Below are 13,580 nucleotides of genomic sequence, written 5' to 3' on the forward strand. Positions count from 1 at the left end.
AATCAAATCAAATAAACACATTTATTTTGGCGTAGCTAACGTACGTCCATCATCGTGAACAGAGACCACACCAGGGAAGGCCGTTCTCCCAACTGTCCCTCCGCCTCCCACTGTCTCCCGGAGGCCTGCATCTCGTCTTTGTACAGAGCGTGTGCGCACACTTCACCTAAACACGTTCCTCGGGCACAGAGCCCTGCTGCGTTTTCATGGTGACCACTGTCGCCTGGTGTCCCGGGCTGCGACCTGTCCGGTCGTGTGCAGGGGACAGGGGACGGAGAGGCAGCTTGCATCTCGAGGCCGGCGCTGGACGAGCCCTGGGAGCAGACAGGCGTGGCGGGCAGGAGGAGTTTGGTCAGATGGGCAGTGACAGAGGCCCCCTGGCTTTGCTGGGACTCCATTCAGGGGCTTCATGGGGTCTCCCAGGGCCAGACCTGGGTGCTGGCCACAAGACTAGCAGAGCTTGTGGAGTCTAGGCCCAGGCAGTGGCTGCGGCAGGTTTGAGTCGGACGGGGCTGCCCAGAGGACATTTTGGGTGTTCGAGCTGGAACCAGAGGGGCGGGGGCTGCAGCGGGAGGACATGGCTTGGGGCTGCACCTGATGCTGTCTGGACGGAGCCATCTCAGTGCTGCCTCCTCCCCTGTGGCTGTCTGTGTCTATGCCTTCCCGAGCATGGGGACCCAGAGGCCTGCCACGTCCCTCTCTGTCTGTGTTCCCGGGGGCCCTGGGCAGCGGTGTCTGCACACGCGTCGTCCCCACTCCCGGCCTCACCTCTCCCACTTGTGTTTATTTCTTCTGGGCCTTCCCAGCCAGACTTATTTGTGCCCAGCGTGTTGTGACTGCTGGTTCTGAGATGCCCTGTGTCCTTGCCCTCGAACATCCACAAGAGGGGGTGATCTTGCCGTCGGTGGGGGCCGTGGCTTCTCCACGTGGAGGAGCACCGTCCGTGATGACCCCCAGCCCTTCAGGCCCAGGTGCACCTTGGGGAACCGCCGCCAGCCCTGTTCCCGGGGTGCTGACATGGTCATGTCCTGGGGCACTGCTGCCGGTCTTGGGGTGCCCCTTTCAGAGCTGTTGGTGCAGAGCGGGGAGGCCGCCTGGGGCTGAGCAGGGACAGGGCGGGGCGGTGCGGCGCGTGTTCACTCTGCAGAGCAGCTCCGTCGGCCTCCACGCGGCTGCCGTCGGGCCCGGCCCCGCGCTGTCCCCTGCAGTCACCGGCCAGTTCTCTCTCCCCAGAGTCCTGCGTTTGGGACCCTGTCCCACACACCAGGTGTGTGACCATGGGAGACTGGCCCCTTCTGTCCCACCGGCGAGTTTGAGGCTCCCCTGCGCAGTGCCGCGGTCTTCCCGACGTCCGTGTGGCGATGACCTGCTCTGCGGGCGCTCGGCCGTGTCCGCCTGCTGCCATGGGGCCTGGGCTGTCTCCGGCCTGGCGCGCTGGTGAGCGGAGCGGGGTGAGCCCCCTTGCTGGGGGCCCGTGCAGACTGTGTCCGTGTCTCGTTTCTCCCAGGCGAGTGCCTCGGGTGGGACCGTCGGCTCCTGGGAAGCTGTGCACCTGTGTCCCCGCGTGCGCGCCCGCCGGCTGGGGCCCCGTGCCCAGCTGCTCCGCACCCTCGCGCCGCCCGGCATGCCCGGGGTTCGCGAGCTGCTCTGCTCCGTACGCGTGGAGTGGGGTCTCTCCGTGCGGTTTATGTGCTGCTTTCCAACAGCTGATGACGTGGAGCATCTTTTCATGTGCTAATTGGCCATCTGGACCATTTCTGGCCGAGTGTCTGTTCAGATCTTTTGCCCATTTTAAAAACCAAACCATCCGTCTTCTTGCTGTTGAGTTTTGAGAGTTCGCACTGGATTTTCGGGGCAAGCCCTGGGCCGCGTGTGGTCCGCGGACGCTCCTTCTGGCCTGGGGGCGGGCTTGTCTGTCTGTATGTCGTTCCCACACGGGAGGTGTTCGTCCTCATCTGGTCGGTTTTAACCCGTCGATTCTTCTGTGGGTTGTGTCTGAGCTTTTAGCTGAACTCAAGATCACAGAGATTTTCTTCCAAAAGGTTTACGCTTTTGTGTCGTACATGAGGTCCATGACCCGTTTTTACTCTTTTTCGGGTAAGGTGTGAGGTTTAGATCGAGGGTAGTTCTGTGGTTTCCTTTTGCGATTTGCCCACATACAACCCGTTCCAGGCACCCTGTGTCGGAGCAGCTGTCCCTTCCCCTGCTGTGGTGAGTGACCCTTTGTCACAAGTGAGCTGAGTGTGTTTGTGCAGGTCTGACTCAGGCCTGTGGACAGGGGGTCCCTCGCTTGCCCTCATGAACCTCGCAGGCTTGGTCACAGTCACCACAGTCGGGAGAGGTAGACGGTGTGATTTAGCGTTTTTCTTTCCATTTGGTTGTAAGTTGTATTTTCCCATATAATCATGGACCAGGGGTCCCTTTCCTTCCTCTGCCCTTTCAACAAACAGCATATGCTCTCATAGGGTGGCAGTCCCCTTCCCTGTCCCCCCACCTGCCCACCCAGCCTCAGTGGCACTCCATCCTCTGCAGGTGGCCACTGGCCCTGGTGGGGGCTCCCCATGCCATCCCTGAGGTGCACCCGGGGACAGGAACAGAGTCGGCCCCTGGGGCCCCGTGACGCACCGGTGTCTCGCAGGCTGGGGGATCTGTGTGCTTTGCTTGGGGAGAGGGCCCACCGCGTTTTCTAGATTCCCAGTCAGGGAGCCACGGGAGGGGGAGGAAGTGCCGGAAAGGAAGCTGGGGAGCCTGCCGGGGTCCCTCCAGGCCTGCCTCGCCCACTCTGCCCTCTGTCGGTGCCCCACCACCCCCGTTGTACTGAGATTGAGCTGACGGACGTCACCGTGTGAACTGGGGGGGTGAGGGCCCACGTCCCCACAGTCACTGTTCGTCTCTCAAGAGAGTGGCTCTCCTGCACCAGGACATACACACTGGGGTTTCCCGTCCCGCTGGTGTCCGCTGCGCTGTTCAAGGCCCACGGGTGCGCTCATGCTGCTTTGCTGCCATCCCCTCATCCGTCTCCAGGACTCTCCATCTTCCTGACCCGAATTCCGCCCCATTACACACAGATCTCCCCTCCTGTGGTCCATCCCCATGGGCCTGAGCCCTCTCGGGCCCACACAGCAGCAGAGTCTGGCAGGATCTGTCCTCTGCTGGACTCCTCTCCTTCAGCACAATGTCCTTGAGGCCCCGTCCTTCCTCGGCTGGACTCTGCCACGTCCCCGAGTCTGGGAGCACTTGGGGCCCTTCTCGGTGCCCAGGGTTCCCCGCAGGGTCCATCCTTGTGTCTGGTCACAGCTCTCTCTGTCCAGTGGTCTGAGGGGCACTGTTTGCCTGTGCTTGGTCGCTGTCCCCTTTGGCCCAGACCAGCTGCTGCTCTAGATCCTTCTGTGCAGGCCCTGTCGACGGTGACTCAGTTCCCGCACTGAGCGATTACTCCCTCTCTGTACAAATAGCGAATCGCTCTTTCATGTGCCCCTCCACATTCCACGGGGCCAAAATATTTGGAGCCCTCAGTCCTGAAGCCGGTTAAAAACGGGGCCATTGATGGGGAAGGGGGTGGGGTGCCTCAACGTGATCTGCAGGGCAGCCCGTGGGCTGCTGTGTCCCTGCCCACAGCCCACCGAGGGGGCCTCCCAGCACGCCTGCCGGAATGCCCGCCTGAAGGCCACAGGGATGCCCTAGGGGCCCCCCTGCTCCCCTGTGCCCCCACAGCCCCCGCCTCCATGCCCCTGTGCCCCTGCACCCCCCCATGTCCCCTGCACCCCCGTCCCCCCCACCCCTGCACGTTCCCCGAGGTCCGCCAGAACCTGGTCACACGCTGCCCTTTCCGCTCCGCTCAGCTGTGGGCTGCTGCGGCGGGAGATCTGGGGCCCGGGGAAGGGGCAGGGAAGGACTCCAGAGCACCTCTCCAGATGAGCCACCGCTCGGGTTCGGTATTTTTAGCCGGCGCGGTATCCGGCGCTCGGCAGAGCAGAAATAGAAGAGGCTCTTTTGGATGTTCTGGATATGCCGCTCTCTGCTCTCAGGAGCCGGGCTGGGGGCTGCGGCTGGGGGGCAGGCGTGCCGGGTGCAGACAACTTCTGCTGTTCAGAGAGACACGGCAGGACGCACGGTGGACGGCGGGGTTTCTGCTGGTGAGCGTATTACGTGTAAACGCCGCGGGCCGGCCGCGCTGTGCTGCGTCTGCGTGTGTAGTCACAGCAGGCCGTGGGGGGACGGGGGCGGGTAATTATGTTTTAAAATATCCGGGTTGTTTTCCCTGGGCCCACGGGCACTCTGGGTTTGGAAGAGTCTTCCGTCCCGCCTGGTGCCCCACACACACCTGCTGGGAGGTGCGCCCGGCCCCCAGAGTGGCCCAGCACCCTCTGACCCGTGTCCAGGTCCGGGCTGGATGGGCTGGAGCTGCAGGCGCCCCTCAGCTCTGGTCTCAGCCGCCTGCCCTCTCTCGCAGTGTCCAGGATGCCAGCCCCCAGTGGCTGAGTGGTCCTCACCACTCCCCTCTGGGAGCTTGAGGCTGCACCAGGTCTGGAGGCCTGGGAGTGGGAGGGTCTGCCCAGGACCCTTCCTTGCCATCCTCCCTCCCAAAGCCCCTTTGCGGCAGCCCCCATACGGCTTCCACAGGTGCTTGGCCCAGCCTGCCCCTCCCTCCCTCAGTGCCCACAGGTGCTGATTCTTCCTGTAACCCCTAAGGGGGAGTGGGTCACGGTGCAGAGGGGACAGCTGAGGGGACAGGCTGGCCCAGCCTCAGTGGTGGCCGGGTGCACCTGCCCTGGGCCTGCCTGATGGAGAGCAGGTTCCCACAGCCAGACCAGGCCGGGGCGGGGGCGGGTGGCAGCCACCTCCATGCCCACAGCCTGCTGCCCTTGTGCTTCCCTGTCCCCCGCCCCATCGGGGCTGCGCACGGGGCCAGTGCTGCTCCCGGCCCGCACTTTGTCCTGCAGAGGGGCCGCTCTCCCTGGTCAGACCACGGGTCTGGCTCCCTCGCACTGGCCACTCGTTCCTGCCTCATCTGCAGGCCTCTGCCCGGGGGACACCTCGTGGGAGCCTCCTAGGCCCTCCCAGCTCGTTTCCAGGTCTGGGGGCGGGCAGCCCTCCCTTGCCTTCCTCCATTTGCTCACTCCCTCTTGTCCTGCCCGCCGGGGTCAGGACCAGGTGGGCAGGAGAGAGAACGGAGGGTGGGCATGGAGTGGGTCTGACCCGGGCCTGGGCGGGAGGGAAGGGCGTTCTCCAGCTCCATCCCTGTCCTGGCACAGCCCGAGAGCGCCCCTAACCAGATTGGGTCTGTGTCCACAGTGCAAGAGAAGCCGGAGCCCGTGCCCCTGGAGAGCCGCTCCTGCGTCCTCATCCGCCGTGACCTTGTGGCCCTACCTGCCAGCCTCATCAGCCAGATCGGGTACCGCTGCCACCCCAAGCTGTACTCGGAAGGGGACCCCGGCGAGAAGCTGGAGCTGGTGGCAGGTGAAGGGTCCCTCCCCGCCCTGTCTGTTGTATGCAAATGCCCTCTCCTCCTTTCTCCTCAGAGCTGTGAACAATGTACTCATCACCAATCAGTCAAAAAGAAGAAGATAGAACATCTTAAATTTCCTCTAATTTCCTTTTAGAAGAATGTGTCATTAAGAGGAGTTATTCAATTGAATTAATTTAGCATTTTAATTGAATCCCCTGGGCCGGCCGCATGTCTGATTGGCAGGGACTGCAATCACGATTGTGTTTTAATTTAGGTAGCAGATAAAACCAAATCGAGTTCGCGTGCTGGTCCCCTCCCCCCAGCCCCCAAAATGTCCCCACCGGATGCAGCTCAGAGTCAGAAACGGAGTTCGATGAAAACAGACGGCACCCGTTGGGGCCGGGTGCCTTTGTCAGCAGGAGCTCTCCTCCCCGCGTGGGGCCGCGTGGGGCCTCGCCGCTCCTGGCGGATCTAAGGCTGTTCGCAGGGAATCGTCACCCGTGCCGGGGGAGGTGGAGCCATTTTCTGGGAGTGTCCTCCCGTGGTTCCGGGGGAGCCCCAGACGGGCCAGCCAGGACCCACAGGCACCATCCGTCCTCCTCAGTGCTGTTGTGTACCCACTGGGAGCCTCTGGGTTCCCCCAGTCCTTTTTGCTCCTCCTGACTGCCATACCCAGGGCAGCACTGTGGGGCTCTGCCTGACTGTCCCCTCTGCTGGGAGCCATGGTCCCAGGGGACAGCAGTAGAGCAGGGCAGAGAGGGGTGGGGCACACCAGTCTGTCAGCGTTTGGGACGGACGAGGGCTGGCCCCCTTCTCTGGCCCGACCCATAGCTAGACATCAGTGGGGCGGGCCCCCCGGTACCCCAGCCCCTGTTACAGAGTCCCTTCAACAAGGGAGTGCCCAGCCCGTGTGGCCCGGGTGACCTGCTCTGCTGTCGGCCTTGAACCTCTGCAGACGAGAGACGGCCTGACAGGGGCCTTCACAGACACTGGGTCAGACAGCACAGACCCAACGCCCTGATGGTGGTCTCCATCCAGGGCCCCCCGGGGCTAGAGCACCTCCGAGTACCTTCCTTCCACCCTGCCCCGCCCACTTCCCTCCCACGGTTCAGTGCAGGATCTGTGATGGTGGGTCCTCGGGGAAGGCCTGACGGGGATGGTGGGCGTCCTGAGGACCCCACGCACATGCCCTTGGTGTCGTCTTCTCCAGAGTCGGGGACACTGAGCGACACGTGCATCCGCTCCTTTCCCCACGAGCAGAGTCTGGGCCGACTGAGGCCGCCCCACGCTCTCGGCGGGCCCTGGCCTTGCCACTGCCGGGCCCTGCTGGGCGCCCGGGGCTTGCCAGGCTCCTTCAGATGAACAGCAGCACGTCAGCTCGCTGAGCGCACCCCTGCCCGTGGCGGGCTGCAGACACACACCCCCACCCCCACCCCCCGCCCCCGCATGTGCTGGGCCGGCTGACCTCCCTGATCCCACCTCCTCCCACTGCCTGAGGGGCTTTGGTTTTGGGGAAGGGATGGAGAGGCGAGGAGGCAGAGCCTGGGATGCCCTCAAGGCCTGAAGGGCGACCTGGGGACAGCGCTCAGGCATGTGACCGAGGGCACCTCCTGCAGGTGACAGGGCCTCGGCACAGTGAGGGACCCCTAAAGCGATGTCCCCAGCCTGTGGGGTCCCAGGCCCCAGGGGGAGCGCTGCTGCTGAAGTCGTGGCGGCCTGGCGCTGCCCCCTGCTTCCCAGCAGCCCCCAGCCTGGGTGCACCTGCTCTGGCCCCCATGGTCCTGGGAAGCTCATGGCCCCGGGTCGTGGGTCACAGCCTCTCTGTCCGGCGGTCATAGGCTCCGGGGTCTACATCACGCGCGGTCAGCTCATGAACTGCCACCTGTGTGCGGGCGTGAAGCACAAGGTCCTGCTGCGGCGCCTGCTGGCCACCTTCTTCGACAGGTGGGTCCCTGGACGGGTGTGGAGGCCGCACGGGCCTCTTGGCAACGTGCTCACTGCGTGCTTGGGTCCACGGCCCCCCGCCGTGCTGATGTCCCACTGTGGATCGGGGATGTGCAAGGGGACACATCCATCGGAGGGGGCCTGGCTGCCCTGGACACCCCTCCCCGTAAAATAAGAGCCACATGTGCTTCTTGAAGCCCCATCCCCAAGGGGCTTTGCTTCCCTCCCGTCTCTTGGAGAGTGGTGGGGTTAGGGTCACCCCCACCCCCGGAAGTCAGTAGCAGGGCAGGGGGGAGGCCCGGAGGGCAGGACCCCCTGGCCGGCGGCCTCACTTCCCTTCCTGCCCCACCAGGAACACCCTGGCCAACAGCTGCGGCACAGGCATCCGCTCCTCCACGAGCGACCCCAGCCGCAAGCCTCTGGACAGCCGGGTTCTGAACGCTGTGAAACGTGAGTGCCCCGGGGTGCCCTGGGGGGCTGGGGGTGCTGCCGGTCCCCTGGGCTGGGGACCAAGGCTGCGGGAGGTGGCTTCTCCTGGGCGGTGTGCCGGCCCTGTAGGGCTTGGGGGTGGAGGGGGAAGAAAAAAGAGCAGCTCGTGGGAGCCAGGTCTCGAGGTGTTAACGTTCTTGGTGGGTTTCCAAGCGTGATGGATTCAGCTGCGTGCGGAACTATTTTAATATGTGAAATAGATCTAATTTTCCTTTTTGAACAAAACCCCTTATTTACATTTCGAGGTTATTTTGAGCCTTTGCCATCTGCTCGCCGGCTTCTGCCTCCCGCTCCTGGGCGCGGGGGTGGGGTGTCGTGGAGCCCGGTCCGTCTCCGCGGCTGACTGCTGCCCCCGGCCCAGCTCCCCCAGCCCTGGGAAGCGCGGCCACCCTGCTCGGGCCACCCTGGCCAGCCGCGGGCCCTCCCGCAGCGGTCAGCACTCGAAACGCTGTCTCACTTCCTTGCTTGGAACACGTGTCTCATGAGACCGATTTTGTTCTAGAGCAGGGAGGGCCCTTTGTGATGGGTCGTGACAGTCCCAAAGCTGGCAGCTGCCTGGGCTCTGGGAATGGGCTGTGTGCGGCGATGCTGCCGTGAGGGGTTCGCCCCAGGGACCTGTGTCCCGCCTCCAGGCTGCTTGCAGAGCTGGGTCCTGGGGCTCCCGGGGCAGGGGACTCTCAGTAAGGTTGGAGTGCGGATATGGCCCTGGCCGCTGCTTCCTCCTGGTGGGGGCTGGGTGCAGGACAGGTGTGGACCGGCTCCCACCACACTCCTCATCCAGCCTGTGAGGAAGAGCCTCTGTAAGGGCCCAAGAGGCCAGAGCCTCACAGTGGGTAAGTGCAAGGGCCACCTGACTTGGGGCCCTGGCCCGGTTGCCCTTCTGTCCAGAGCAAGGTGACTGAGCAGGCTTGTCTCAGCAGGCCCTGGGACCCAGGGTGGGTGGGACAGAGCAGGAAGGTGAGGCCCAGAGATGCGAGGGACCTGCCCAAGGCCACACAGCCAACCAGTGCTCAGGGAGGGCCCACGGTCTCATGCTCTGACGCTGACTGTCCCTCATCCCCTGGACCTTCCGGCCTGAGGGAACAGGGCAGGGCCTCCAGGATGGAGTGGTGAGAAGGGTGACCACTGGTCTGCCAGCTGAGGCCAGGATGGACCCCAGAGCCAGCGGCCCGCAGGGTGGAGGCCCCCTTCCCCGCTGGCCCAGGAGGACGGCTGCAGCACACGAGCGCCCTGGTCCCCGGGTCGCTGACACCGCCCCTCCCCGCCCCGTGTTTGCAGTGTACTGCCAGAGCTTCGCCCCCAGCTTCAAGGAGAGCGAGATGAATGTCATCGCTGCGGACATGTGCACCAACGCCCGCCGTGTCCGCAAGCGCTGGCTGCCCAAGATCAAGTCAATGCTGCCCGAGGGCGTGGAGATGTACCGCACGGTCATGGGCTCCTCGGCGGCCGGTGTGCCCCTCGACCCCGACTTCCCGCCCGCCGCAGCGCAGGTGTTCGAGCAGCGCATCTACGCGGAGCGGCGGGGGGACGCGGCCACCATCGTGGCTCTGAGGACTGACGCCGTGAACGTCGACCTGAGCGCCGCCGCCCACCCGGGCTTCGACGTGGCCGAGGAGGTGGACGGGGCTGGCTCGGTCATCCAGGAGGTGGCCGCGCCTGAGCCGCCGCCCGCCGCGGCCCCGAGCCCCCCGCAGCCCTTCGAGCAGGCGGGCGCGAGCTCCAGCCGGCCACAGACGCCCGCAGCGCCTCGGAGACCGGAGGCGTCCTACGCGGGGACCTTGTAGAGGGGCCGCCGGGAGGCTCGCGGCCGGTACTAAAGCTGCTTGCATGCGTTACTAATACAAACAGATGTGATCAAGCCACTTACTACGGAACTGCTACTGTTGCCTGAAAAAAATGTGATTTTTATCCTGCTTGTATTTAAAGTTTATGAAGGAAACAAATGCATTCGTTATACTGTAAAGGGTTAGTCCGCTGGTGACCTAGTTGCGAGGAAGGTCCCAGGGCTCCTTTGATACCTGCGAGGTTCGTCTCCAGGCTGTGGGCCTCTGACCCCGCTCCGGGAGGGGCGAGAGCCTGCGGTCCCCAGTGCCTGGGAGCCGGATCGGGGGTCCTGTGGCCTGGGGCCCATCTCCCGACCCTCGCTGCTCACTCGGGGGACCCCACCCACCCTTTGGGGCCAGGGGCCAGGGCTGGGCCCTCAGGGGCCAAACTCCTCCTTTTCCCTTATTCCTGAGACTCGCGGGTCAGGCCTGCCGGGCCGGCCGCATGCATGGGGCGCATGAGCGCGTGTGTGAGTGCGCGTGTGTTTGAGCGTGTGCGGGGGGCAGCGGTGTGAGCACAGCAGGGGGAGGGAGAGCTCCGTGCATCTCCATCCTCCCGCCTGCGCCCGGGGGCCCTCCCGGCCCCCTCAGCTCCACAGCCTCTGGTGCCCCTGGGCCCCATGGGCGAGGCCGCTGCCCCGAGTGCCCGCCGGCTCTGCCCGGCTGCCCGCCGTCCTGTGGTGCAGCCCCGCCGCCCTCGGCCATGTTGGGATTACATTTGTTTGTTTGTTTGTTTTTGTCTTAATTCAGATCTAGTTCATGAATGGTTTGAAAACTTTCAGACCCAAAAGAGCAAAAAATTAGGGAGGATTTGGTGTCCTTGCCCTCAACCCTCTATGCCTGGGTCTGGGTCACCTGTGGACCGCACTCTGCCCTGCCCTGGCCCGGGTCCCAGGGAGATGCAGTCGGGGTGTGTGACGGAGGAGGGTGTGGAGGCCCCTCGTGGCTGGGCTGGGCCTGAGCGGGTCCGAGTCCTGCTGCAGACCCTGGGCCCCGGGCAGGCGGGAGGAGCCCTGCAGCAGCAGGGCTGACGATCCAGAGCGCGGGGTGGGGGGAGCGCAGTGAGGAGGGGCCTGAGACCAGACGTGGGTGGGTGAGGCTGGAAGGCTCACTTCCAAGTTCGGTTGCCGGTCTTTGGTAAGCAAGGGCGCAGGTTGTGCGCACGTGGCCAGTGGTCGGGAGGCTTCCTCCTGAGTCCCAGGCGCCCCCCCACCCCCCACCCCTGCCAACCGCCCGTGAAACCAGATGCCCTTCCATTCCCAGATGAAGGGGTCTCTTGCCCCCCCCCCCCGCCCCCGCTGTCACGCTGCCTCCCCTGACCAGGTACAGAGCAGGCGGCAGCCCCTGTGCTCAGCCTCCCTGTGACCCACAAACCTGAACCTTCCCCAGCTGCGGGCCTGCCCTGCAGGGCTGCGGCCCCCATGTGCTCAGGTGCCCTCTGACCGCGGCCCTGCGTGGAGAGGCTTCCGGGAGACCCAGGCTGGGCGTGGAGCCTCCAGGCCTCCTCCAGCCAGGCCACACATGGGCCTGACCTCCAGAAAGATCTGAGGGCTCCCGGGAGGGAGTGGGGGCACCTCGGGCAGGCCCGTGGGAGCTTGTCTCAGCCCCTGTGCCCGAGAGCAGCAGTGGTGGGGGTTCTGGGCCCGAAGGGGCCGCACTCCTACTGGGGATCCGAGCCAGCCTCCTGGCCCAGAGGTGAGCCACACTGTTTCCACCTCTTTCTCCCTTGACCTGGACCCAGCTGGGGTTGGAGCTGCATGGGCCTGGGGCCCCAAGGCCACTCAGGACCTAGCCCTCCTGGAACTGAGAGGCCCAGCCCTCAGCATCCTCAGGCGGCCACTGGGGGTGTGGAGGGGAGGATGGGGAGGCTTGGCCCCCATCCCCCTCTGCAGCTTCCCTTCCCAACCCTGATGTGCACTTTAATTTGACCATCCCTGAGGACCCTGGGGAGATAGGCGGCTGGCCTGTCCTGGCGGTCAGCAGAAGGGCTCGAGTGCTCGCTCTCCCTGTCCACCCCCTACTCCAGAGTGGGAGCGGCCCCCGACCTGCGGCCGGGACACGAAGGGGTGCCCGTGGCCCGGTGACGGCGGCAGCGCCCGCACAGAGAAGGCCTGACCGCTGTTCAGGCCAGCACAATGTCCTACGACCTCTGTCCCTTAATCGTGTGTAGCCGCCGTCCGTTTTGTTGTTCCAGGTAGGGAAGGCAGGAGTCATGTGTGAAACTTCAGTACGTCAATGTGAATGGGTCCTGCGCTCCCCCTGAGCCCCAGGCGGGCCAGGCCGAGCGTTTTGCACTAATGTGTCCCGCGGCGGACGTGGGTCCAGAGCGTTTGCGGACGGGCGTGGCTGATGATTGTATCTGCCGGGGCGCTCCCTCCGCGTCCAGAATGTTCCGCGGGGCGGGCGGCGGTGGGCCTGGACTCGGAGGGGCCGACCAGAGTGCCTTAGCATCTTCTGATCATTTTTCCCAAGGAAAACCAGTTAAAACCGGACCCTCCCCCTCCTCTGTTTACAAAATGACTAATGCCTGTCCTGTGATCGTGATCCCGACTCACCCAGACCCTGTAGAGCGAGAGACAAGCCACTCAGTATTTATGACGCGTCTGCACCTGACCCCCAGCTTGACTATTAGCAATACACATACACTACGTAGACTAACACAGAGCTGAGTTAGACCCGCGCCTTTCTGAGGAGGAGAGAAGGGACTGGACCCTGTCGGGGTGGACATGGCAGGCGGCCAGCCGGGTCCCCACCCTCGCCCACCCTTCCCGGCGGACGGGCTGTGCCGGAGGAGGCAGTGGGATGGAGTGCAAAAGGTCCAGAAGCGGGGATGGGGAGATGGGACGGGATACCGTGAGCTGGCGGGGCCGTCCAGCTGGCGCGCCTCGGTGCTTGAATTCTGTCTTGTGTTCTGTGCCGTGTCTGCTGTCACCCAGAGTTCTCTGTGGTCGCTTGACTTCGCGTTGGATTCACGCGTCTTGCCTTGCCCCCCGTCTGTGGCCGTGGCTGTGGGTGTGTGGCCATGGGGAGAGACGGTCTTGGGAGCCCGCCGGCTGTGGTCTAGTCCGTGGCGTCTGGTTCTGGGGCGGTTGTGTTTGGAGCTGGGAGGGGGGCAGGGGGTGAGGGCTGGGGGAGGACGGGGACTCTGGGGTGCCTGGCCCTGACTTCCCCTTGAAGGGCGGAAGGTTCTAGTACCAGCCCTATGCCACCCCCGGCCACTTACTGCTTAGCTCCCCATCTCGGGTTATTTTTATGGAAGTATCTTGATGCCAGTGGAAGGCCGATGGCCCATTAACCGCCTGAAAACTGTGAGAAAACCTCTGTTTGCCTTTGCCAGCAGTAAATCCTACACACAGAGCTGGGAGTCTGGAGCTGCTGTTTCAGAATGTTGCTGGTGCGTAAGTTTGTCCTTCTGTCAGCCAGGCCACTCCGAGTGCGTCACCTGCCGCCCGCCGGAGAGCGTTAGGGCTTTGGTACAAGACGTTTCTAACGCGCCAAAAGGTTTTGGGTTTTGTTTGTTTGTTTGTTTTGTTTCTTTGGAAAAAAAAAACATGCAAAGGAAAATGACGCAGAATCTAAAGCATTCGGATTGGACAACCTGCTTGAATTCCGATCAACTCCTTCGTTGTTAGCGTTTTGCACATGATTGTAATTTTTATGTCAAAAGAAGCCAAAACTTGCAATACTATTTTTAGCAGACAAAAAAAAAGAACTAAGTATAAAATGTATAAATATTTTTGACTTGAACATTGGATGGCACTGGGTGCAAACAGACCGTTCATCCTCCGGACGGAGCGTTTGGGAAAAAGAGCCTTTTTACAAAGACACGGTTCCTGTCCAGTCTGGGAGGGGTTAAGTCCTGCTGTAACTCACGA

At 63.6% G+C, this 13,580-nt stretch overlaps 1 protein-coding gene across 3 annotated transcripts in view; it reads left to right on the forward strand.

Annotated features, from left to right (window-relative positions):
- Nucleotides 1–10,149, forward strand: part of NACC2 (NACC family member 2) — a 60,334-nt gene extending 50,185 nt beyond the window's left edge. For all 3 annotated transcript variants that reach the window (XM_032866216.1, XM_032866218.1, XM_032866217.1), the window contains 4 exons: nucleotides 5,296–5,460; nucleotides 7,288–7,393; nucleotides 7,746–7,843; nucleotides 9,161–10,149. In XM_032866216.1, coding sequence (XP_032722107.1) covers nucleotides 5,296–5,460; nucleotides 7,288–7,393; nucleotides 7,746–7,843; nucleotides 9,161–9,666 — 875 coding nt within the window. In that variant the 3' untranslated portion in view covers nucleotides 9,667–10,149. The remainder of the gene's footprint in view (nucleotides 1–5,295; nucleotides 5,461–7,287; nucleotides 7,394–7,745; nucleotides 7,844–9,160) is intronic.
- The last annotated feature ends 3,431 nt before the right edge of the window (nucleotides 10,150–13,580 follow it).

The sequence above is a fragment of the Lontra canadensis genome, unplaced genomic scaffold (genome assembly GCF_010015895.1).
Source record: "Lontra canadensis isolate GAN:19392208 unplaced genomic scaffold, GSC_riverotter_1.0 scaffold30, whole genome shotgun sequence".
NCBI lineage: Eukaryota > Metazoa > Chordata > Mammalia > Carnivora > Mustelidae > Lontra > Lontra canadensis.